This window comes from Papilio polytes, unplaced genomic scaffold (genome assembly GCF_000836215.1).
Source record: "Papilio polytes unplaced genomic scaffold, Ppol_1.0 DF822845.1, whole genome shotgun sequence".
In the NCBI taxonomy this organism is placed as follows: domain Eukaryota; kingdom Metazoa; phylum Arthropoda; class Insecta; order Lepidoptera; family Papilionidae; genus Papilio; species Papilio polytes.
This window is the reverse complement of record NW_013526359.1, coordinates 1,118,508-1,144,532: the sequence shown is the minus strand read 5'-3', so window position 1 is coordinate 1,144,532 and position 26,025 is coordinate 1,118,508. Positions and strand designations below refer to the sequence as shown.

Here is a 26,025-nt window from a genome sequence, read left to right as displayed (position 1 = left end):
ACAGAAACGCAGGTGTAACATCATCATCATTGAATGTTTATTTAGCATTGGTCATAAATCATCTTTTAATTACGCGATCCGGTTTGTTTATAATTTAATAGGGTTATTAAGGTAAATTTAATTTAAGGTCCCAGTTTAGTATATAAATACTTAAAAAAATTGGAATCGAATTAAAAATTGAAATTAAACATCTCTATTATTTAAAAAATAACATCTGTTGTGCCTATATCTGATTGAATTTATACTTTTTATTATTTATGCAACTTGCTTTAAATCCTAGAATTAAAAACCAGTGACCCTTACGAGGTAGCAAAGTTCAAAACAAGCTAGCCGTCTGGCTGGGCACCTGGTCGGCCTCGACGTAACTAACGATTATTTTGAAAATTATACAACCTCATAATTTGTATCATCTTGGCATCTTTGTATATCCATTTAAACAAGTATTTGAGTAATTATTAGTTACTCTACTTCTTCAGTTATTAACTATTTCATCTTCTTATGATTTAATTCTCGTTTTATAACTTTCATGCTCTGATGCAAATAACGAACGTGATATACACTTAAATTTAAAGATATTCTGACCTTTTGTGACAAATATGCACCATAAACTTTTTTTACAAAATTTTCTAATGCATTCATTTTATTACCTGGCTTAGTCTTTTTCTTATTGTTTTATATTTTTATTAAAGTCATATTGAAATGTTTTTCCAGTTGTTTTTTTAACTATTTTAGAATCATGCATAAATATCCCGCATGTGATCTAACATAATTAAAAAGTGGTAAACTAAAATATGTTTATATGTGATAAATATGGTAAATATTTGCACTTTATTGCACAAATATGTAATTAATAATAAATTCACATTGCGTACTGCGCATCTCTTGCTTCCGGATAGTTCACATAGTTGACAGTTATTGAGTAATAATATTTTTTATACGCCGGTATGTAGCACGATCTTAACCTTAGGAAAATATTTACAACTTAACACAATTCTTGTCTTACAAAAAGATCTTTTATTACGAAATTATTAGACTGTAAGAGTACCATAAAATTTCCGCTGGTAAACCTATAAAAGTTTGAATGTGAATTAAAAATATATAAAATTATACATACTTATATATGTACATACGTCTTTAAGTAATAAAAGTATCGACATTATATCTAGATGTTTTCAATGTCAAAAGCGCACGAATTGTCCCATAAAAAAAATTCGATAGCTTCAAACAATTCACATGCTCGAAAACTTGTTTATGCAAATCGATTTTATAAATTAATCAAGCCCATCGGAGTACAAAACTCAAAATATATGATTGCGCCTTTTTAATCTATTAAAATATGACAAGGAATTTATTGCTTTAAACTTTGAATTATGTAAATTTTCCCGAATTGGTCATGTCCCAATTAATAAATTTTGTCAATAATTTTCAAAATTAGTAATAACTAATGTTAAAGTCCAATCTTCCTGACAATAATAAAGTGTATCTTTTAGATTCGTATTGAAAAAAGTAGAAACTGTTGGAGAATAAATAGAGTAAAAATAGTCTAAATTATTGGCAATATGAATCATGGCAACTGTGCACACAAGAACAGAACATGTCATGTCAGTGATATTTAAATCGGTCAAAGTTTATTGCTCTTATTTATATGTGAAGGTTATATACAGTACACCAAGAGATTGATAGCTAATTTAAAATGTCTGCAGCAGTTAACAACTAAGGCTTGCACCAAGGCTCTCCTCTTAATTGGAGTGGATATTTTATAATTATAACATATCCAAAATAACAAGAGACTCGCGCTAGATTGATGTAATTCCTATTTGACGTCACATCTTTACATGTTACTAGTCCCTGTATAGCCAACGGCGAAGTTGTATTTACTACTGACACTAATTACAACTTAAACTTGTACTATTTAGAAATACAATGACGTCATCGAATTATCTCATGCCATCGTACTGGAGTAGTTACTTATCAATGACCGATTACAGTTTCTGATTCGAAGATGGAACAAATCGGTTATCGACACTACATTCATTTATGAATACGCCTGAATTTAATGAATTTATTAACTACTCTACGACCATTCTACGCAATAAGAACCTATTTTGTATTAATATATTCTGAATCTTGTATTAAAATGCGTAATGCTCATCTTATTTTAAATTAAGTATTAACAAATATTTATAAATACGTGCAGATGCGGTTGACTTTACATCAGGTACATAAATTTGAATACATTAAGCTTGTGTCATTGTTTCAAATAGCGCATACAAATTTTATAAATCTCACAAATAGATTCGTTTTATACGAAATTCAGACAAAGGATAAGTACATATTTGAAATACTTCACGAGTCGTATGGACATGTAATATTATTTTCATTATATATCTGATCGTAGTGGATTTATTCTGTACATCATACCTACGGTGAACCACCCCTAGTATTTTTTTTTTTTACTTTAGACCAACACCTCCTGGCGCCACTTCGGCATAAAGTAGCGCAATATTATCTGATACCATACCAATATTTTTTTGTAAATCATGAAGAATTAATTTGGCTTTCCGCGTAGAATGAAATATTAAAAATCGCACACAAAAACGTGACCATCAGAGATATCTTTTAGTACGTATGTATGTTGCCATCATAAGTTTTCTAAGTATATAATTTAATTGTAAACACTACATGACAAACAGCACAGACACACACGCATCAGCTAACTAGTTGCTAGTGTGTCACCCAAAAGAATAATAAAATAAATAATATAAGAGAATCTCAAGTTTTCCACCCTAAGCATATAAATTTGATATTCACGATGATGCAAGACAAATCGAAGATATTAAATTCAAAAATATCTACTTAACTTAAAGTGAACTCAAGGCTGAGGTAATAGATGGTAAGTGAAGTTATTTAAAAAAATAAAAAAGTAATGAGCTGCAATAAAAATAACGAGTTTTTTAGTTTAATATTAAAATGCGTTTGTTAAACACGTCACGATAGTCGGTTGTTTTTAATACGCCTTAGGAACAGAAGAGTTCGGAAACTTTTTTACAATTTTGTATTTTTTTTATTTTTTTTTTTGACTGGATATTTTTTCTTTATATCCGAGACGTTTTCATGTGGTTACAAAGCAAAGCATTATAGCAAATGTATAAAAACAAAAAGTAATACAAAAATTATTAAATATCCAGTTAATAGAAGCATTGCCTCATTTTAAAGTATTTCGTAGCTCACAGCATTTGATAGACACTTCGTTGATTTTTTGTACTACTATAATAGAGGATAATTGACTTAAACTGGTTAATAAATCGATATTAAATCAAAACTATCCGATTTAAATAGTTGATATGAAAAATTTGTATCGATAATTAATATTTAATACACAAATATTTTATTATATCAGTCTTAATTGTTTAATTGTAAAATAACTTTAGAACAAACTTATAGTTTTAATTCACAATATCTATTACGAAGAAAAACCTTTTTAAGTGAAGATTCTTGGAATTTTTTTACAAATTGAATATCAAAAGGTGCATATTTTAATTAAATAAAACAAAATCTGAAAAAGAAGTATGACAGGACAAACACAGCATGAAAAAAAAACTTTGCAAAGGTCAAATACGTAAAAAATAATCGAATAAACGTAGGTAATTATCAGTAAGCTACACCTATATGTTAATTTAACACATAACAGTGGGTTTCGACGGCAGTGACATTTGTATTAATATATGGTGTTGTCTCTCTTTTTTCAAAGAGGATGAAAGGGATGCAAATAGTCATTAACACAAGTCATAGCAGACTTCTATAGTGAGAAAAAACTTGTCTCGCGTCTCTATGCTAGATGCAAATAAAAGCGATGTGCTCTTAACCTTTCTATAGGTCGGCCCATTCTTTATTTCGAGAAATTATAATTCAAGGTCGGTGTGTCATTACGCCACACCTGTGTAATTTTAGGGTTCTATACTATGATAATTAGTCGTGAAGGTTTATGACAAGTCTAATATGTAATGAATTACTCAATATTAAACGTTTTATGCGTCAAAAAAGTAAATATTAAAATAACATGGATTTGAATGATTTAATATTTTATCATTCAAGTATGAAAGCCGTATTAAATTCGTGTGTAACAATGAGATACTAATAGGTCAACATAAATTAATCAATGCGTTTTAGAGTAATCTTACTAATGTTATAAATGCGAAAGTTTAGATGGATGGATGGATGGATTTTTGTTAGAGTTTGTAGCATAAACGGCTGAACGGATTTCGATGAAATTTGGTACAGATGTGGAGGAGTCCGGAAGAACACATAGGCTACTCACTTTTGTTTTTTTTAATTCCACGTGGACGGAGTCGCGGGTGAAAGCTAGTTTAACATAAATGGAAATTTCACGTTATCTAATTTAACCTTATTCAAATGTTGATTTATTCTTATAATTTTATGTAAACATTAAGCACATCATGTAGTAATACTATTTTTTTTCAAGTCTACGATACTTGTAAAATCCAGTCCACCTTACTCACCTTAAACATCTTATGAGTCGAATAACTCAAGTTCGATTACCGGCGCCTGAGTTAATAACAAAATTGTAATAATTAATGATGTAAGACGTGATGTATTCGGGCAAAGAAAAAACACTAAGGCAGCGTTCCCACTACGCCGGAACCTGGCCTAAGGAAAAATATACAGCTCCGTTTGTAGTGTTTAGAATACTTATATTTTTTTGTGAATTGTATATATTTTAATTATGTGTAATTAATCTTACATGATTTAAATAAATAAAAAAAAATAAAGTGTCGCCAGGTCAATAATAGTGTTTGATAAATCTATACAAATATACACTTCTTCGTGGCGTAGGATGTCAGCAATCACAGCATCTTCATGAATAAATATTTTAACAAAAACCCTACATTTACGACACGCTTTAGGTTATATATATTCACGCTTTCGACTATATATTTTAAACTTAGAGGGTAAGTAAATTGAAAAAACTTAATATGGGAAAGAGACCATAATCTACAGGCTGCCAACATTAGGAAGCAAGGTTATTATGGTAACAGGAATTTTGACATTTGCAATTTTTTATAATTACATGCGGATGAAGCCGCACGGGAACGCTTCTTTTTTGAAAACTTATAATCGAAAGGGCCGACTTGTTTGGGGCTATTTGGTATGTCTGTGAATTAAATGTTACTCTAAAAAATTGTACTTATTTTTTGCCTAGTATTATTTTCTGTATAAAAACGAGGCCAAGCAGGTCTATTTTCCCACAAAGCTAGACATACCAAAAGTCCAATATTTTACAATGCAAAGTTTTATTAGTTTTTAAAACCAATGTTTTTTCAACGGTCAACGGTCATTTGAAGTCAATATGACCTTTTATTATTACGACGTCTGCCTCGGTATTCATTTGGTTTATTTTTCATACGAACACAAGTTTTGCACTTGTCCTTCTTCGTAATAGTAATGTTGTATTATGCAAATTCTTGAATAAACACTGGCATAGTTTTTTTTTTTTCATCACAATACAAGGACATAAGACTTGAGTTAGTCGCAACGTTTATTCGAACTCCTACGACAAATACATTTGTTTAATTTAAAGCCTTTACCACGAAATAATGCTTTATTCATTACATAAAATCAACTGTCTTAATTTTGTTAACTTAATAAACGTAGCATATAAACTCACGAACATTGAAATTAATGCTGAGTACAAAATTATTTTACTTTTAAAAGACAAACAATAAAAATCCTAGATCTATTTTAATCGTGTGTTTCAATTTACAGCTCCTTAACTACACTAAAAGAAAATTACTAAATTGTCAAAAATCAACAATACCACAAACATGGACGTTCCGGCTCTAGAACAGAATCCTGTTCTGTTCTATAACTTCCATGTATTGTTGACTGATTAGTCAGAAATTAAATATTAGATCGGCCTCACGGGGATCATTATCACAATGTATAATGCGTAATGAATCTTAATACCGCTAAATCAAGTTAACCGCATTTCAATAAGATGTTTATTTTTAAACTACGCTTCTAAAATCTATAACATCAGTATGGATACACAAGCGTAAATAACCACAAATGATAGATGTAATACGTGTAAGTAGAAATAAAATAAAAAAAAAATATTATTTTATTTTGAACACATAATTTATTGATCCAATTTTAAAAAAACATATTGAAACAATTACCAAGTTAATCTCATTACATGATCAGTCTTTCTCTTAGACGATTTTATGAATCCCAGGAACTGAAGCTCTGCTACGGCGCGGCTAAATCGTGCCCTGAAAGAAAAAAATTAAATTGTCTCTTGCCACTATCGTAACATCTATACCATAAGGTATAGTACAGTATCTATGGTTTTAGTAAGATGAAAAATCATACATTTCAAAATACAATATGCAAAACAATTTAGTACCGCATCATACCAAATGAGGATGATCGAATGTGTATAGTAAGAGCGCACACTTTTCACTAAACTATCGCACAACTGTGGAGGAGCGCACACTACTCGATTTTTAGTTGTGCAACTAAACAGTTGAATGGGATGCAAAACAATTGACAATCGCACACAGTCGTGCGATAGTTTAGTCAAAAGTGTACGCCCGCGGTAAATGCTAAACAGTAGTAATTACATCCATCGTGACTACGAATATGAATAAAATTACATTATAAGAAATTTGCATTCACTTATCCTTGCAAACGTAACAACTAGCAAATAAAAAGTAGTACGCATAAAGCAGACGTGCAAAGTGTCATGGCCGCTATCCACTTGGCAATCGCTCGTGTTGCAAATCAAACATTGCTACTAACAGATTTGAACCCGGAACAAGGACATTTAAAAAAAAATTTCAGTAAAAAATATCACAAACTACAATTCTAAGATTTGCTTGATATTTTTTGTTATAGTCTAAATTGTAAACACTTCATCCCACGTTCTCGGCCAATTCTACCTGAATCGCGTTGAGAAGCAAAAAGTCACTACTGGCAACTTATTTACATAATTTTAAAAATTAACGATAGATTGAAAACAAACATAAGACTCAAAAAAAGGTCTCCAAAATTGTACAATCGATGAATTTTCAAATGACACAAGTGATGTGATAATTGTCCTAAAATTGATAGTCACATGGCGTCATAAACTTAATTATGCTAAATGAAAATAATACGTTAATAATGCAAAAAAGGAAGAAGATAGAGAAGGAAGATATAGTAGATAGTCAATAAAACTTGTGCAATACAAACAATCAAGCCATATGATAGTTGTTACTCTTTCTCTTTGGTTATCTCTTTTTATCTACCCCTCTCTTTTCTATCTCCCACCCAATCTCAATCTTTCACAAGAACTATATAATAAGTAATATGGAACAGAAATCTCTTATGGGTTTAAGCCCCTATCTGATAACCGCCCAGGGCGTGTAACAGATATTCTCCGTAACCCCCGGCACAGTAGTATACATAAAACATTTCCCTCTGGAATTAAAGGTGTAAATTTGAAAGGGGCGCATCAACAAATTACTTCCACATGTGTTAAGTCCGTAGAAACCCAGAACGTTAGTAGAGTCAAAAGTTTTAAAAATATTATAAAAAAATATATATTGGAACGAGTACTCACTGTACAAGAGGGTTTTGGTGCGCTTGTTCGTCGTCGGCGGGGTGGAGCACGGCGGCGAAGGCCTGCAGCCAGTCGTACAGGTTGATGTGCTTGCCGCACTCGCGGTGCAGCTTGTACGCCAGCGACACGTCCGGCAGCGCGCCCGACACGCTCGCTCCCCTCGCCGGCCCGCAGCACTTACACTAATCGATTCACACCGCAATTGGGTTTACGGACACTTTCATATTATTACGTATTAAAATAAATAAATAAATAAAATAAAAAAACACATTTCGTATCACGATTATACACTAACTAGCCGATGCTCGCGATTTCGTCAAGAAAATCAGTAAAGACTACGTTTACTCAGTGATAACATAGCTTTTTAATGGTGCAAGATTTATTCAAAGCGGTCTAGTAGTGTTTGAATAATTTCCATCTATACATCCATTCACATATCCATCCTTACTTTCGCATTTATAATATTAGTAAGTTTGAAAGTTATAAAGATGATACATGATTGTTTATGGTACCTGTAAATAATGGTGGGGGTCGCTGAGCGCGGTGTGCACGGCGCCTCGCGGGGCGCCGACGATCTGCTTCTTAACACTGGCCACGTCGCTGAAGAACACCAGCTCGTGGAAGGTGTGGTGGTGGTGCGGGCGCAGGGCGCGCGCCAGCGCCGCGCACAGCCAGCTCGCGAACCGGCCGCGCACCAGCTCGAACTCCGACTGCACGCGCTCCTCGCGCGTCGCACGGAGCAGCTTCTAACATCACCACATTTACAGATCTATTACTAGCTGTTGCTGGCGACTAGAAGAAATTAATAATAAAATATATAGCCTGTTTTACTCAGAGATAACATAATTTTGTAATGGTGAAAGAATTTTTGAAATCGACCCAGTAGTTTTTGAGTTATTTCAATGCATAGAAAAAACAAATCATTACTTTTTATAATTTTCGTATAGATAAATCACGTAAAGGTCGAAACTGGGTATTTCGGAAAAATCACGAAACATCAGGTGAGAGGGGTTATAAAATAAGATATCGGGCGTAATTTTCCCTGACTGAAGTTAAATAAGTTTAATAAACTAATTATTATTTTGAAAATAAATAAATTTGCTCTATGATAGAATAACACAAACTTTTTAATGTAGTTTAAAGCCTTACCACATAAAGGGGATGAGTCAAAAGGCTGTTAAAAAACATCACGTGATTATCGGATCACAGTTATTAGATATTTAATTGTAGCAGTAAGTTACGAAGGAAATCCTTTACTTTAAATTTAGTAAGAGATCCATACACTAGGCTTAACTAATTTTTAAACATCTCTGAGTAAAACAGCTAGATAATTACATACCTCTTTTAATTTATATCTATCCCCTGGTACTTCTGTTTTAATTTCTACATCATCCCCATCGTAATCAGTTAATACTGCAGCATGATTGTTGGCATTTTCTATTTGTCTTAAAAACATCATTAAATGTATCCTCATTGTTTTCATTAATGTTTCACCAACAGCATTGTTAATAGATACATCGATCTGGTCGTTTTTAACTGGCGTTGATCGTAGTGTTTTAATCGGAGATGTAATTTGTAAAGAATCATTTACTACTTTCAATGCATCTTTTATACTTTCCACTAATTTATATTGTGATTGAAAATTTATTAATTGCATACATTCACGAAAAGCTTGAGTACTGGTTATATTTTCGATAGCACATTTTGAATAGATTTCACGAACCTGAAATAAAATAATAACCATATATAAAGTATTTATCTTAAGAATTAGAATTTGATGGCATTTGATTTTATTTGATTAACATATAGTACTAAAGCAAAATTAAAAAATCAATAAAATTAACATAATTGAAAAGTACTTACAGATTTCCCTAAAACATTCTTCGGTAAATCCTTAATGAAGACAAACAATACTCTAATACATGAATAAAAACTAAACAAATAATCGTGTAGTTCGTGCATTTTCTTGCACAATATTTCTCTGAAGAAATTATCATCTTCAAATAGTTTAATTTTTATTTTGCAACTCTGTTCCTCTAAGTACGGTCTGAAAGACATTAACTGTCGGACATTTTCCAAGTCATATGCAGACAGAGCTGCGACAGCTGAATCTATGTCTTGTCGGTCACAACAAAGTGTTTTTATATTGTCACCATAGTAATGATCCATCATACAGTACTGAAATGAGGAAATTAAGATAGATATTAATACAATAAGTAAACAAATACTACGAATTAGGGTTCAAAAGTACACTCGTTTTATGATTGTAGGTTATGAAATATACAACTATCTATACTAATCTTAAAAAGACGAAAGATTTGCATTTTTGTATGTATTGAAATACTGGGTTTATTACAAAAATTAATTTACCATTGAAAAGCTACATTATTACTGAGTAACAGAATATATTTTTTCGAAGTCGAAACAGCTACTTTAAAATAAATATACAAAATTGTATAAAAAAAAGTAATATAAGTAAACTAAGTATTTTAGAAAATAAAAATTGTAGATTACAGTGTACTTCCCTTTTGTACCATTCAAATATACTACTATGGCTATGAAATACTTGTATATAGTGCATACTAAGCATAGTATCATAAAAACTGTGTAATCAATTCTGTCCAACTGGAAATCTGAACTTTATTAACAAGGAAAGTCAATTACAATATCAATTTACCTTTATACTTTGTAACAGTCCAGCAACCGAGAAATCATAGAAAAGAAATACATCTGTTAACAATTCAAACGCTTTTCCAGAAAGATGAAAAGGACTTGTGTGTGTCAAGAAGATGTTTTCCAAAACCTGAAAATGTATAATAAAAAATCATATTACAAATAACATAGAACACCCCAATAATTAAATTATAATGGATGCAATGCAGGTAATATTTATTAAAAACTAGCTTAAACCCGCGACTCCGTGGGCGTGGAATAAAAAAAAAAGTGAGCCTATGTGTCCCTCCAAACTTTCCTCTTTGTCTGTGTCAAATTTCATCGAAATCCATTCAGCCGTTTAGGCTACAAACATACATATATAAATACATATTTACATTTATAATAAGATTAGATGCCAATTTAGAACAGAAGTAGCGAATATATCAGTGAAATCTAACTATAGTGTGCATACCAGTTACTGTCACCTGGTTTTAAAGCAATGTGGATACACATGCCAGTAAAACGGAAAAGTATCTGGCATGCCTAGTTTAAAGTAAACATCGTACTAGCTACTAGCATAGCATTTAGTGTTAGTTAGATTATGTATTTCTAATTAAACATTAGTTTAAAATTGCCTAAAGTTCTTACTTGATTCATATAAACAGGTGATGAATGTGAGTGGAAAACCTTCATGAGTAATTTTGAAGATACATGATATGGAAACGACTTGTGTAACGCAGAAACAGATGTTGCGACTCCAAACACTAGTACTATTGGCAGTTTAGATATATATGAACTAAAATAAAAAAAAAGAACACGAAAAAAAGATTACATCTACAGAAATATACATAATAAAAAAAATATGAACATAAATTAATATTGTGACTTAAAAACATGAAATAAAACTACTAGCAAAAAGTATGTAAAACAATAATTCAAGAAAATAATTGTCTATCTAAAATCCAAATAAGAGAAAAAATCTAAAATAACATCTAAATCTATCTAAAATCTAAAAGAAAAGAATAATCCAAATAAACTTACCTAACAATCATAACAAAATCTTGCAAAACATTACAATGAAAACTCTCAAAGTCAGGTATTATAATAATAAGTGGCCTTTTTATATTCACTTTCTTTTTCTTACTCGGTGAATTATAAACACATATATTTTGATACCAACTGTGCAAAGCCTTCATGGTACACTGATTTTTCTTTAATTTCGGCACTTTATATTCCATACTAACATCCAAATTATCATCCATTGAATAGTCCTATAATAAAAAACCAAAATTATAGCAACACTTCAAATTAAAAGATTTTGGCCAATGCAGATTTAATTTTACAATACATCCTTTTTTACACTCTCCTATTTATTTTTTGGTATTAAAAACACTAGCACATTAGTCAAGTCCATTAGGTTTAAAAAGTTAATTAGTAAAATATATTTATTAAAATACTAGCTTTCGCCCGCGACTCCGACAGCATGGTAATAAAAAATGTTAGCAGCCTATGTGTTCTTCCAAACTATGCTCTACATCTATGCCAAATTTCATCCTAATTCTTTTAGCCGTTTAGGCTACAAACTCTAACTAAAATACATGCACCCAAACTTTCACATTTAATATTAGTAAGTTAATGTAATATAAATAATATACTAAATAAACATTAAAACTAACCAACATTCCTTGTCCATTTATCAATTGCCAAACAACATTCTCTACAAGTAACTTGATTGTTGACCCATCTTGTGAATTAGTCATAGCAATGTGTGGTGTTACATTTTCTCTGAAACATATATATTTATGTTGTTAATTTAGACATAAAATAATTGAGTGGATGGCATGTTATATAAATCTTAATCATGCTATTTACAAAAGGAACAAAAACTCCAAGTAATAGCAGCCAAGAAGCAAGACTACCATGGTAATGGTAATTGTAAGTCAATGACAAAACACTTTGTTGATATTAACTGACTTCCCAAAAAGAGGAGCTTATATTGTCTGTTTGTATTTTGTTAAGTATTCCAATTTTGAAATGTGCAAAACAATGTAAACAATTAGTAAATTGGGGAGGTCCAATGCCTTGCACAAAATGCATTGCACCTTCATTACACATGTTTCTTTTATACCTTATTAAATGTATGAAAGCATTAAACTGAGAGACATGGTCTGGTTGGTTGACTCCAGTTATCAGTGTTGCAGTGGGTATAACTCCTTCTATTGCTGCTAACTCATTGTTCATGTGATGAAACTCTATATAATTGACAATGTCATTCAGTAATGTACTATATGTTTGATGATGCAGTTCCTGAAACAGAGAAAGTGATAATACAATAAAACTTCATTATATTTAGTGTCACAGATGGGACCAGTAGTAAATTGAAAAGAAACATTATATTGCCAGTTTGATAAGTAAATAACATTAATAATTGATAAAACAAATGAATGAATTTTTACTCTTTTTATTGCTTTTTGAATTCTTATGAAAAACAGTACTATAAATTCTAAATGAATTTTATCTTATTACTTTGGTTATACATATTTTTACCTTTATATTAGCTTCAAACAAACTCCACCTCTGTTGAAAACACTGATACCAAGGCTCTTTTCTAAACCGCGATTGAATCCATGCTTTATGTTTATGTTTAGGTTTTGAACTTTTTTTGAATCCATTTTTAAATAAAAACACACCCTGTAAAGTGATTTGATATTAGAGACTAAAGCGTATGTGTATATTATTCAACATAATATATAGGCTATACCTTTGATACAGAGACTGTTTCATCTTTATCCATAATAACTAAATAAACTTTATGATGTAAATATCCAAATTTTTTTAGATGGTTTCAGTACTTTGGGCCATAGTTTGCAGAAATTTGAATGGTACGAAAAGACATACAATTTCGTAACAATTTTTTTTTTATCAAATTAAGACTTAAAGAGACGAATATGTAAATAATAATTTAATTGTTTTAATATACTTAATTTTAAAATTTATTATATAAATTAAATTTAAAATTAAAACAAATTCTTAAAATGACATTGACACTAGGTTTAAGTTTTCAACTTTCAACGGTTAACAATTGACATTGACAATTTTTCGTTTCGTGTTTCATTTTAATGTTAGATTTTTTTATTTTACAATAAATCTCTCTTCACCGTTAATTGACGCTTATGCTTGTAATTGAAATTATTCAACGGAAGGATTAAATATTGTAACACGGTAACAAGTACTGTATTAAACATTTTTATATGCCATATGTTTCCATCTAGCACATATTTTGCGCAAAATATTATCATCACTAATATTTTTTCTGAACTGAAAACATCACTGTCACTATAGCTGTCAGCTGTCAATCGCCACCTTATGTCAGCTTTACCTATATTTATTTAGTAAATACATATGGTTTAATGTTAATGCTATTGTTTATTGTAAATTTACTATAAGGAGGTGTAGGTTAATGTTAGAATTAAATAAAACCTTTTCATTTCCACAACATTTATTATAAGATTAATTAAATAGTATATAGTAGAGATATTGTAATTTACATTTGAAGGTTTGATGCTAGACCACATTTAAATTCAGAGTTGTATTTATTCATTACAGACATAAGACATAAAATGACTAGAGCGAAGAATCGATCCTATAAGATTTTAATTGACAATAACAATTTATGGAATGTATCACCAAGCAAAGGTATTTGTCTGATTACAGATACTGAGAGGGTTCTGATATTTGCCTACTATTTTTTTTTAAACTTCGCATAGGGGTTCTTTGACACATGCAGCGCCACTACAATTTTTTATTTAAAGTGAACTTGCTAAATAATATACAAATTTTTACATAGAATTAAGCTCTCACATCAAAATTTTTAATCATTTAGGTCAGATTATTTACATTATTATTTGCATGTAAACACTGTAACAATATTGAGTGTCACATTGTAAAAATAAACAAAAAGTTGATTGAAACATTGAGAGTTTTAATATGATGCAAGGTAATTTTCCAGTAACTGAAATAGATTGGACCAGTATTGTCCTTTTTTCTATTTTACAATAAATCGCACATTGACATCATTTGTACTAATGGCTTTTTATGCATTTAAAAAGTCACTGAATTTAAACAACCTCTACTACCAAATAATTACAAGGAAAAAAGAAAGTATAAATTATTACTGGCTGAGAGCAGACAAGTTATTGTATAACCATTCTAATTAATGAATCATTGAAAACCATAATAAACCTGAGTATTGTGAGAGCTTGTTTTAAAACATTTAAGTACAATAGATAGTGAATATTGTACATTTATTGTGCTGCGGCCTGAGCTCTAAGTTTTTTTTTAACGGGAATACAAATGTAAACATTGCAGTTTTCTACTTTACATTCCTTCGCATGCATCACGACGAAGCCTACCAACTCTCGACATATGGGGCAGTTTCCTATGGCCTTTCTTGAGCACCGCTTGGTGTGTGCTATCATTTTTTTAATCTTACGGCAGTCTTCTAGACATATTATTCTGCGGCAAGTGCTTGTATGTTCTAGTGTCCACACGGCTCGCTTGATCACTTGTAACCTGGTTTCTGCACGCATTTTAAAGCAATGTTTTGTTTTTAAAACTTGCTTAATAACACTTGTTGCTTCTATGGCAACAGCAACTGGAAAAAAGAATTAAATAAGCACATATAACATGAACAACGGTGGGTTAGATTTTGCAAAGCACATATACACTACAAAATTGACTATATTTTCTAAATCATCTCTCAAGATCACAAGATTTTATTAGCCCAGAGAAAGAAACAAGATATCTAGAATTTTCGCACAGCAGAATCTTTTTTTGTACAGTTCATATAATACAAATGATTTGTATACATTTATAAACATGGGTGTCGCCAGCCGGTTATCTAGTATAGTCTATAGGGCCAGCTATTTCAGGAGTATTTAATACGTATTTTACATATTTCTTTTCTGTAGGGGGAGCTCCCCCTCCACGTCCCTGTCGACGCCCATGTCTATTTTACTTTTTGCTGGGTAACATAACATTATGCAAAGAAAAGTTAAAGCGTGAAAATTATCTGGCAATATTATCGAATATAAGATAAGTTGAAACTTTACACCATAATGGTATATAAATTTAATAAACAAAAACCTCAAATGTACTATTATTTAAAAAAATATTAAACACGACATTCACGAAATGCTTTTAGCAATTATATTAATGTTTATAGTGAATATCTTACCTTAGTTGTTTAGAACATGACGATGTAAATCAAAAATGCAGAAGAGATATGTACGGTGCACAGGACACACCTAGCGAATAGATCAATACTAGACGAGCGCCGCGCGCAGGTCTTTCGGTGGCACCCCAGCCAATTCCACCGACTGCGTCCCACGCTCACCTGGTCTGCTCAATACCTCCAGGTAACAGCACAGCCATTATCCATACGCATGCGTTATATTTTTGTTTTCGTTTGGAATTAAGAATTGTTGTTTTGTTTTTGTTAATTATATTAAGTACATGCTCTCATATCTGAATGAAAACATTGTAATGAAACTTACAAACATCAAGTCGACGCAGTAATTCAAAGATATCTGAATTCAACCAACCCAGCAAGCACGGTTGGCTAAGCCCTAGGTACTTATGCTACGAGCCCCGCGCTGGGCAGATTACTGCAGAGAGCTGACGACAATGCTACCTAATATGAGATTTTTTTTAATTCTTGTTTCTGGCTGCGATATTACGAATTTAAAGAATTAACAATTTTTATGTCGCACTGTGTGGCTCACTGGCTATAATAATGAGGCAGTTATTTTAAAATAATGTACGGTTCGTAAAGACTTTGCTTCAAAGGATCTTTTTTTATTATAAATTGCGTAACCGTTCATAAGGAAGATTTCGTCAGGCGTTGTATAAATTAAATACTTTTGTTTAAATACATTTTTTACTCTAGTTAAATTTAATTGACATTAAATTTATTTACATTTTATAAGGAATACGAATTAAATAAAAATGGAAATAACAGAAACATGTATTTATTGTCAAAAATTTATAATAGAATAGTATGAAAATACTATTTTTTTTATCGCATATTTACTTACAATATACGGATGTTTGTATTTACACAAAAATAAAGGTTGACAATATAGCTTTTTACAAATATTCTAAATGAAACCTATGTTTTTATCTTATACTGACAATTTATAATATACACAATATCATAAGATAATATTAAAGGAAAGCAAGACCAAGTAGATATAATTCTTCTATTTTTATTGTCTAGTTGCCCTATAACTAAGTAGCGATTTAAGAATATTTGCCATTACACTATTTTTTTTCGTTAATAATCATTTAAGTTGATAGTAGTTGAGGTGAAGTACACTTGGACATGGCAATGTTATAGCACCATTTTTAAAACTAGCGTTTATTTCTAAGGTAACCTATGCTGGCTAGCCATACTCGTCACGTAATGGCGGAATTTAAAAATGAATCAATGATTTTTTTTGAGAATGTACTTTTTTTTGAGAACGCGTATAAAAACGCCTCTCAACGACAGTATAGTTTTCTGAATTGTTATTGCGATTTGCGATATCCATTTGAAGTAAAAAATACTGGACGACTTTTGTGTATAAACATACGTCAGAAATCCTAAGTATCATTTAGTGCCTGATTTTCCAATAAAATTACATTATTATTATTTAATAAGAGTATTATCAATACGATTATCTTATCAAAAGGTCTGCTATTAATTCCTAATAAAAAATTAAAGATTTCACTACATAATTAACGTTAATGTTCGCAAATAAGTAACGTAATTAAAGTAAAATTAGCATCCATAAGATATTGGTCCATAGTCCATTTGATCGGTTAAACATAAGGTAAATTTAAACATAAATAAAACTTTAGTTGTCACTGCGTTGGTGATCGTGGAGGTAACGCTGATTCCTCGCACGGGGAATGGCGTTCTTCTTCCGTACTGAATTTGTACTCCCTTTCCCCGGATTGGTGTTCAGAGCCGGACGGTGTGTTGCGACCCTCCCCACTAGTCGCTTCTAGCGTAGGCCCGCTTGGGCCAAAGGACATACCATCAGTACCGTAAGCCACTTCCCCAGTGCCAACGTATTCCGAAGGTTGGTAGCCGTATGTGTTTAAACTGAAAAAGAACAAACCATTTATTAACTGGGCATTACTAAAAGACATTACTATTCGTGTTTGTCCTAAAATTAAGTAGAGTTCGACTCGTACCGTAATTCTCAATGGCGATTTAGTCAATTTTAACGCGATAAAAACAAAACTCGTGATGTGAGTCCGCTGATGTCATCTTAAATGATACGATGACGCAACATTAAAATATTTACCTGTTTGGCCAATAAGAAATGTCTTCTATAGCGTGATGAGCGTACGGGGCGTATGCGTGTTGATAGTAGGGCGAGTGGTGCTGCGCGGGAGCGTCGTACTGGAGGGGGTAGAGCGGGGCAGGCGCCGCGGCCGGCGTGGCTGTGGCCGCGGGGGCGGGCGAGTACTCGAGAGGCGCGGGGTAGGCGTGCGGTGGCGTGCGGTAGGGCGCGGGCGAGGCGGGTTGCGGCGGGCTGTTTTGCGCCGCGCTCCAGTACCCGCTGCCCGCCCACGTGTAGCTGCTACTACCGTTGGACGCGCCGGCAGAAGAACGTTCCGCGTTGCTGTACGTAGCTGTACAAACATAGTTATTAGTATTAAACAAAAGATGTTATGTAATACAAACTATTCCTATTAATGCTATTTTAATTACTTTTTACTTTCCAAAATAAAAAAAAACTCGAAGCAAAAACGCCTTTCGTTGAACAGTACCTAATAATTAAGTCAGGGTTATGTCATAAGAGCAGTTCTAGCCGCTTCCTAGTGTCGAGTTTTAACTTACAAGGTGGCGATAGTGTCCTAGGTCTTGAAGGTGGCCGCGGCGGGTACGGGGCCGGTCTTCTCGACACGGTGTTACTGCTGCCGTACAACGACTGAGATGTAACGAACCATCCGCCAACTGTAATTCAATATTAGCCTCATTATATCCTTTTAGAAAACGAGTTTAACAATTTTAAGTGTCTACAGCAGTATTAGGTGCAACATATACTAAGACCTCGACACCCAGGAGAAACGATCTAGTGACTTATAAATTTAAACAGATAAAAGTTCTACGTTCACTTACATTGTGGGTATTGATGCGGGGAGTTACTTTGTTGTGGGTAATGAGTTCCAACGAAGTCCCTTTGATAGTATCCCTCCGGTCGTTCTTTCGCATCGAGAAAAGCTTTCGCGAAGGGATTATATTTTATCTTGAGGGAAGTGACTTCTTCATTCTGGTACGCCGTGACGGCTATGAACTGTGTCTCTGGAAACGGGTACGTCATGATGCGGCGCAGGTCCGTACCAACTTTCACCAGATGCACCCGCGGTTCGTACTTGTGCAGTGAGTTCAGCATTATCTTTGAAGAAATCAGTTTATTAGATTTATCTTTTAAATTCCATGTGGCAAGGAACAACACAACTCTCGTTTGTTGTCCAAAAGGTGTGGCAGAAAATACCATTTAATTTATTACATGTCTACTTGCCGTAACATACTTTAAGTAAATTAAAAATGTATATTTTATCTTTCGATTTACTGTACAGATCAAATTATCGATCATACCTAAGCTGTGAATTTTAACACCGTAGGAAATCACACCATTCGATTAATAAAAAAATATCTATACGATAGACATGTGTAGATTTTGTATTAATTCAAATATTAATCGATCTAATTATAAAGTTTTGATAACCTTCGTATTCTTAACAATAAGTAATACAACAAACTACTAAAGTCAACATTTACACAAAATCCTAAGTTGCAACGTAATACGGATGTTGCAATAAATACATCTAGTTAATAAAGATAAAGAAACTATTATCATAAAAAGATAGAAAGGTAAACATAGCGTAGAGACAATAATTATTACAAATGATAGTGCGTACGGGCGCCCGCTAAATAGTTGGTAAAGCTACAGATTTCACACCGAGACGTCAACATATGGATCTGGATGTATCTAATGTTTACTCTCATATTCATTCGCGGCACATATACAAGCGTGAGAAATGACTCGTCGAACTCGCGCTCGCGGTAGCCACGGAACTGTAGCGGGATCGCACCTCCGACTAACTGACTTTCTATTATCAAAAATTAGTATTCTGTCTGTTCGGATGGTTGTTAATTATGCGCGGCCCACTGTACACGCACAATGGACCGTCTATAAATATGAAACGACCATCATTGTTTCTTAACTATCTATCTCGTTAATACGCCGTTAAAATTTAATATTTTACTTGATGGTTTTGCTATAAAACTTGTCTTGTCCTAATTTGCAATATTGTTTTCAGCTTTATCCATACTCTTGTCTATTGTGTGTTAATATTAACTTTTAATATACAACAATATTGCTGTTAAAAAGCTTGATTAGTAATTTAATTCCACCAGTAGTCGGCTACAACATAGTCAAGATCAAACAACTAGACTATAAAAATGAAATAACTACTATTGTATATATGTACCTATGCTTGGAGCCTAATTCCACAATATAAACATAATAACTCAAATTATTTAATTATTGATATCTAGTTTAGAACCAAAGGGCACACAAATCTACAGATATTCATTTGTCAAGAAAATTATCTTTTCCTTTTCTCTACTTAACATTCATACCTACATCAAAGCTCAAACATAAATGTTAGGTACCGATACATCAACTTTATCGTCATCATCAACTCACTACACGTCCCCTCTGAGGGGCTCTGAGCCTACCCGAAATTATAATTGACTAGGCCTTAGTCAACCACGTCGGCCCACTACGTGTTGGTTGACTTCACACATATCTTTGAATTTCTTCTCCAATATGTGAAACTTCATTATATCAACTTGATACTACTGTGATAATAATTACCTGTCCATTTCCGTTAGTTTTATTCGTGAGTTTGACTTTAGCAAATGATATTGGTTCCTTCATCCAATGTGCACCGAAGTTTGGGCTCTCCGGGTGAATGTAGATGGCGTTGGAAGGTGGGACTTCTGCTTTTCCACCGGGTACCTGAATAAACAATGCTATATAGTGTCAAGTAATCATAGTAGTCATTTTCCTTAAAACAAGTAAAAAACACTTTAAAAGTAGAACTAGGTTAGTTAGTTAGTTCTTTTATGAAAATAGTTAGTAATACGAGCATAAAAATATCTTACCCATTCTCCGTTGACGTATTTCCATCGATGTGAGTCGACCTGCACAAACTCCAATAATACCGTATACATCGCCGTCGGGTCAAGTCCACTCGCCGTCACTTTTACGACAGGAAACATACGTCTGGAACAACAGAAAATGATGTGAAAACCAGCCTAGTACGAAATATCATCCAATTCGGCCCGAAGCACCAGGTTTTGTTTCCTAGGTTAATCTATCGTCTGTTGTTTCAGTCATGACTCCGTTCATATTGAACACTATCGTAACTGAAATGTTTATTGTCCTATGACCTAACCAAGTAACTCATCAATAGATCTAAAGTTTCTTTCAATTAGTGTCCACATCTAAGTGAAAAGGGTTATTTATAAAGTACTTGAGTATTTCTTATAACCACGATATTACAAATTTAGCTCATGTATCAATTTTTACTTAAACGTAAATTAAAAATCATATCTAGAAAACTACCGTGTCTAGTCCTAGCCGTAAATATTGTCATATCCAGCCCGCAAATTAATTTTAAGTATTTAAAATCACTAAGAACAATAAGTTTTGAATTCCACATTTATGTAAAGAGCTACAGTAGTAAAGCCGCATTGTTCGTGTCAGAAATAAATTAAGCAGTCATGTTCAATTTGAAAGTAAAGGCTGCGTAGTTTTAAAAACGGTAAATACTACATATTCTTTTATTTTTTGGTGAATACTTAAATGTGCAATTTCATTACAATTTTACCCAAATTAACGCTGACAAATTACGATTGAATATCGGTCACATTCGACATTTGCTTATTGAATATTAAAAAAAAATAACCTAAAATATGTTACTTTGTCGATTCAAATCTTAATTTGTAATACTCGTATGTCTTACTAATATAATAAATGCGAATGTATGTATGGATAATTCATCATCATCATCAGCCTTTATCTGTCCACTGTTGGACATAGATATGGATATTTGTTACATAAAAATAATTGAGTTTCGTCCACGAAAAGAGACTATAAAAGCGGGATCGACTGATGCTTAGTGCTTACGTGGACTCAAGGGTGCTAGGCACACAACTCATCGGGCGGTGTCGTTTAGTGAGGTCGTGTTAATCAGCAAGACCTACAGTGTTAATAGCTGAAAACTAGTCTCCGTTCGCGCGCCGTTAGCACCAGCGAAAATATCCTACATATATTATTTGATAACAATGCAAAACGCAAGATTAACAACGTCATTTATGAATTTTATGTGTATTAATGTAACTACAAGCTTTCGCCCGCGACTCTGTTCGCGTGGAATTAAAAAAATAACAAAAGTAAATAGCCTATGTATTCTTCCAGCATAAACTCTACATCTATATGCAAAATTACATCGAGATCCTTTCAGTAGTTTAGGCTTCAAACTCTAATAAACATCGATCCAATCTTTCGCATTTATAATATTAGTATGATTTTTACTAGGACGATTTCGTAGGTTGTTGTTAAAAGACAACTGTTAAAATAACTTTCGTAATATTTTATTTTACGAAAGTGAATACAACAATTAGTGTCGACTTCGCATTTTGTTTTAATTATAAAGATTTGACCTTTATATTTAATTCGTAATAAAATAACAATAGGAGATGATTTGTTCGAAGTTTTAATATGTTCGTACGCGACGCGACACCGGCTATAAACAATATTGTAAGATGTATTGTGCATTTCAATGTTGTATCTTGTTCTTTTAAATTACCACTGACTGACTCACCATAAGACGACCAACATGTAATGACTCAATATTGTATTCCATTTTAAGTACTACTTACTACGGTTTTACTATTAAAAATAATATACGAAGTGAACTGTCATTATTTTTTTTATTATATTTTATAAGAACGTCGTTTGCGTATATTTTATGGATGTATCCAGTAATTTATGATAAAAAATTAAACAATTACACTTCTGACAATTGGACAATCTTAATTTTAATCTATACAAATTACAAATAGGAAAGATTTGTAATTTTTGTATGTATTCGATTTAAGTATAAACTATTGGACCGATTTTAATAACTATTTCACCATTAGAAAAGTAATTTATCTGTAAGTAACATAGGCTACATTTTTAATTTCAAGCGGACAAAGTCGCGAGAAACAGCTAGCTAGTATTATAAATGCGAAAGCTTGGATAGATGGATGTATGCTAGTTAAAGTGTTCAGTCGAAACTGTATATCTGATCTCGATGAAATTCGGCATAGCTGTAGACATCTAATAATCTGGAGTAACATAAAGACTACGCGCTTTTTTTTATGCCACGTGAACGGAATCGCGGACGAAAGCTAGTTAAACATAAATAAGCAAATGTGAAATGAATTAGTTATATAATGTTATTAATGTACGTACCTTCCATTTTTGGTGACAATCATCTCATTGGTGAGGGTCTGAAAGCGCACCCAGAGGTCGCGGTCATCGAGTGCTACGCCGACCTCGCGTTCGCGGCCGCCGCGCGCTCCGCCGCCTACGCTCGGTTCCACCGCGCTAAGGATGTGCGACGCAGCCATCGATCACACCTGAAATACACATTTTTACCTTGGACGTTAGAGTAAATTAAATGTGTTTACTTCATTCACCATGAACATTCTTAATCTATGAGTATGACGAACACCTTTTGAAGTACCCTTCAGCAGTAGACAGCGGGCTTAAGATACCTAACAGGAAATGAACATCTTTCGAGAATAGTTTTAATGAGAATTGTTATTGTCACCTACAATTTTAACGCTGTAAATAATTTTGAAGAGTGGAGGATCATTGGATTCATATTTTTTCTACGAATTTTCTTTGTCAGGTAGCGTGATGAATGCGGAGGGTAGTTAGTCAGTTTTGAAATGGTTTCCATTTAAATAAATTAATAATTGTAAAGTACCAAATATACAACAGTAAGGTCTCTAATATTAAAAAGAAACGAATATGTGTGTATAAGTTTTATTTCAAAGTGCTTATTTTAGAATAAACCAGTCGAAAATGTTTATTAGTAGGAAAAGTAAAGTTTATAACGGAAGTTTTATTGGTTTATTGCAGTCTATTCGAAGCGTGAAGAACTTATTACGGAGCCAATACCGTCAGCAAAAACAGTTAACTATACATGCCACGTGAATAAACACTGTTAGTTTTTGGAGACGCTTCATTAGTTAAACAAGATTTACCACATCGCTACCGCTTTCTGGAATGCTAGAACATAAACTGGAGTAAAAACCAGGGTTATGTAAATTCCTAAAGCCTTTATCATTTATATCTATGCAATATATCCCGTATCTGATGAGAACTTTCTTTTTAATGGTAAAATAAGCTAAAACACGCAGTAATATAATAGATTAAAACCTAAACATAACTTGCAATTTTGCAGACTTCATAGTGCTTTTTTACAAACGTTACGTGGCTTTTTTTAAAAGAAGACATTTATTAATAGAAGTACTTATATAAACAAAACTATGTAAGTGAATGCATAGTGTCAAAACAACTAGAATCAATAGCCACGTCAAGGTAGGTTTTAGAAAGTAACGAAGCATTGAAAGTTTTTATGTGACGAAAAATTCTGCCAGCTGTGCCTATGCGGCAATAAAATTATGATTTCGTAACGAAAAAAACTCCGATATGTAAGTTACTTACATGCAAAAACACTTAAGTCTGATTTTTATGTTATTACAGATTTTATATCGAAATTATTCAGTAGATGTTGTGAAGAACAGTCGAACGAAAGATTTGCCAGTGATCCTCATTTCGCCAGTGACTTGATTAGGCCCTAAACACGACATAGACTAAGCGCATATCAAATACTTACTAATTTCTAATCAAACTCAAAAATAATGATAAAACTATTTTTATCTTGACAAAGTATTTATAACGCGCGCAAACTAAGGCGAAATGGCTTCATGAAGATAGAAACTGCAACTACACCGTATGGTACAGTTAAAGTCAAACGTAGCAAAATATCGTGAAAAAAGACTATGTGGTCTTTAATTCCGTCTTCTATCAAGTGATGAAAAAAAAGGGGGCGAATAAATAATACGTTTAAATAAACGAATTACTTATTCGCCCCCTTTTTTTTAAAATGGTGAAGGTTAAAGTACTTATTAATATAACAACAATAAAGCATAAATTCGTTCTAAGAATTTTAATTAAATCAACGTAAATAAATTGTTTATCATACTCATAAACTTTGAACTTTATTACAAGTAATATTAAATATTAGAAATATTATTTTACTGGCTATATATAACAATTAATTTACTTTGTAACAAAACAAAGCATTTATTATTGTATACAAATAGCTTATTAAGTTTATGTGCAATTCTTGTGATCAGTTATAACTGAATGCCGTCAATTTTGGCCTCGATATTACAATGTTCTAAGAAAATAGAAGGATGTAATTGTATAAGGGCCGTTAAAGTTAAATTATGAATTTGTATTAGATCATGATGACGTTGTGCAAAGCAAATACTATCCTTCTATGATGTTCATAAGAATTATTTATGATGTCTTTAGAAAATACACGCAGTGAAATAATATGTACTTTTGGAAAACTAAATTTTTTGAAAATCCATTTACTTGTTTTCCGATCCTGTTTCATTTTGGAATTAGTATAACACATATCGTAACTATATGTCACGTATTTTTTTTTAGAATTCACGGCTTTTGTTTAATTTTTAATTAGACACTTCACCATCAATCTTGTGATTCAAGATTAACGACATGGATAAAAGGTCACCGAAAAAAGGCTCCGTATGGTGTGTCATATAATTATATTGTCACATAAAAAAATACTCAGACGTTGTCAAGGCTTTTTAGTTTGTATCTACCATTTTCTACATTCAAAATGAATTGATCTACCGGAGTAGATTTAAATCATACTAATATTATAAATGCGTGTTTAGATGCATGCATGGATGTTTGGTAGCTCTCAATGAAATTTGGCATATATCTAGAGGATAGTCTGGAAGTTCTTCCAGTGTTCACATAGGCTACTTGGTTTTGTTTTTTAAATACAACGCGGACGGTGTCGCGGGCGAAAGCTTGTTATTAAATATTTTAATAACGTATCAGAACCAACAAAAGCTTCTGGGGGTGATTACACCGTTGATATATTTTATTTTTTGATATATGTATTTGTTTTATGCATGTATGATAAAGTAGTCAAATAACCTTTTTAACCTTTACAATGTAAAGTATATAAGTATATGTACGTTAAAGTTTGCTGTATTCAAGATTATTTAAACAGATATGTATTTGTGACTGGAAGATAATGTTTGTACAACTCGTACAAGATTTTTTTGACTCTTATAAATGGATTGTATTAGATAAACATGTTCATTTGGATTTGAAAATCCATTCCCATACTAAATAAATTTTATTGGTACTACAAACAAGTTTCAGTTTCAGTAAGTAGTATTGACAAAACTGAAAAACTATCAGGAGTGCAGATTTATGACGCATGGAATACAATATTTAAATAAATAACGTAAATTGTTATTAAATTTTAATGTTTCTGGAATGAAAACCAAGCGGAAA

At 32.3% G+C, this 26,025-nt stretch overlaps 2 protein-coding genes across 2 annotated transcripts; both read right to left on the bottom strand.

Annotated features, from left to right (window-relative positions):
* Window positions 1-6,126: 6,126 nt before the first annotated feature.
* Window positions 6,127-13,245, bottom strand: LOC106105607 (origin recognition complex subunit 3). Its single transcript, XM_013286025.1, has 12 exons — window positions 13,038-13,245; window positions 12,824-12,967; window positions 12,405-12,583; window positions 11,953-12,061; window positions 11,318-11,547; window positions 10,925-11,072; window positions 10,299-10,424; window positions 9,485-9,799; window positions 8,961-9,344; window positions 8,134-8,367; window positions 7,622-7,803; window positions 6,127-6,290 (listed from the first exon to the last, which is right to left on the bottom strand). The coding sequence occupies exons 1-12, from the start codon at window positions 13,068-13,070 to the stop codon at window positions 6,194-6,196; spliced, it is 2,181 nt and encodes a 726-aa protein (XP_013141479.1). The 5' UTR covers window positions 13,071-13,245; the 3' UTR covers window positions 6,127-6,193.
* Window positions 13,246-17,179: 3,934 nt separating this feature from the next.
* LOC106105318 (T-related protein) lies at window positions 17,180-23,021 on the bottom strand. The gene is made up of 7 exons (XM_013285609.1): window positions 22,864-23,021; window positions 20,505-20,625; window positions 20,215-20,358; window positions 18,450-18,726; window positions 18,168-18,284; window positions 17,629-17,959; window positions 17,180-17,423 (listed from the first exon to the last, which is right to left on the bottom strand). The coding sequence occupies exons 1-7, from the start codon at window positions 23,019-23,021 to the stop codon at window positions 17,180-17,182; spliced, it is 1,392 nt and encodes a 463-aa protein (XP_013141063.1).
* Between the last annotated feature and the right edge of the window lie 3,004 nt (window positions 23,022-26,025).

Coding starts and splice junctions, on each gene's coding strand:
- LOC106105607 (XM_013286025.1), bottom strand. CDS start 13,070: ATGGATAAAGATGAAACAGTCTCTGTATCAAAG. Junction 10,425..10,924: donor CACCTGTTTATATGAATCAA/GTAAGAACTTTA, acceptor ATACATTTTCAG/GTTTTGGAAAACATCTTCTT. Junction 6,291..7,621: donor CACCAAAACCCTCTTGTACA/GTGAGTACTCGT, acceptor TTTTTCTTTCAG/GGCACGATTTAGCCGCGCCG.
- LOC106105318 (XM_013285609.1), bottom strand. CDS start 23,021: ATGGCTGCGTCGCACATCCTTAGCGCGGTGGAACCGAGCGTAGGCGGC. Junction 18,727..20,214: donor AAACTAACGGAAATGGACAG/GTAATTATTATC, acceptor ATTTCTTCAAAG/ATAATGCTGAACTCACTGCA. Junction 18,285..18,449: donor CCCGCATCAATACCCACAAT/GTAAGTGAACGT, acceptor ATTGAATTACAG/TTGGCGGATGGTTCGTTACA.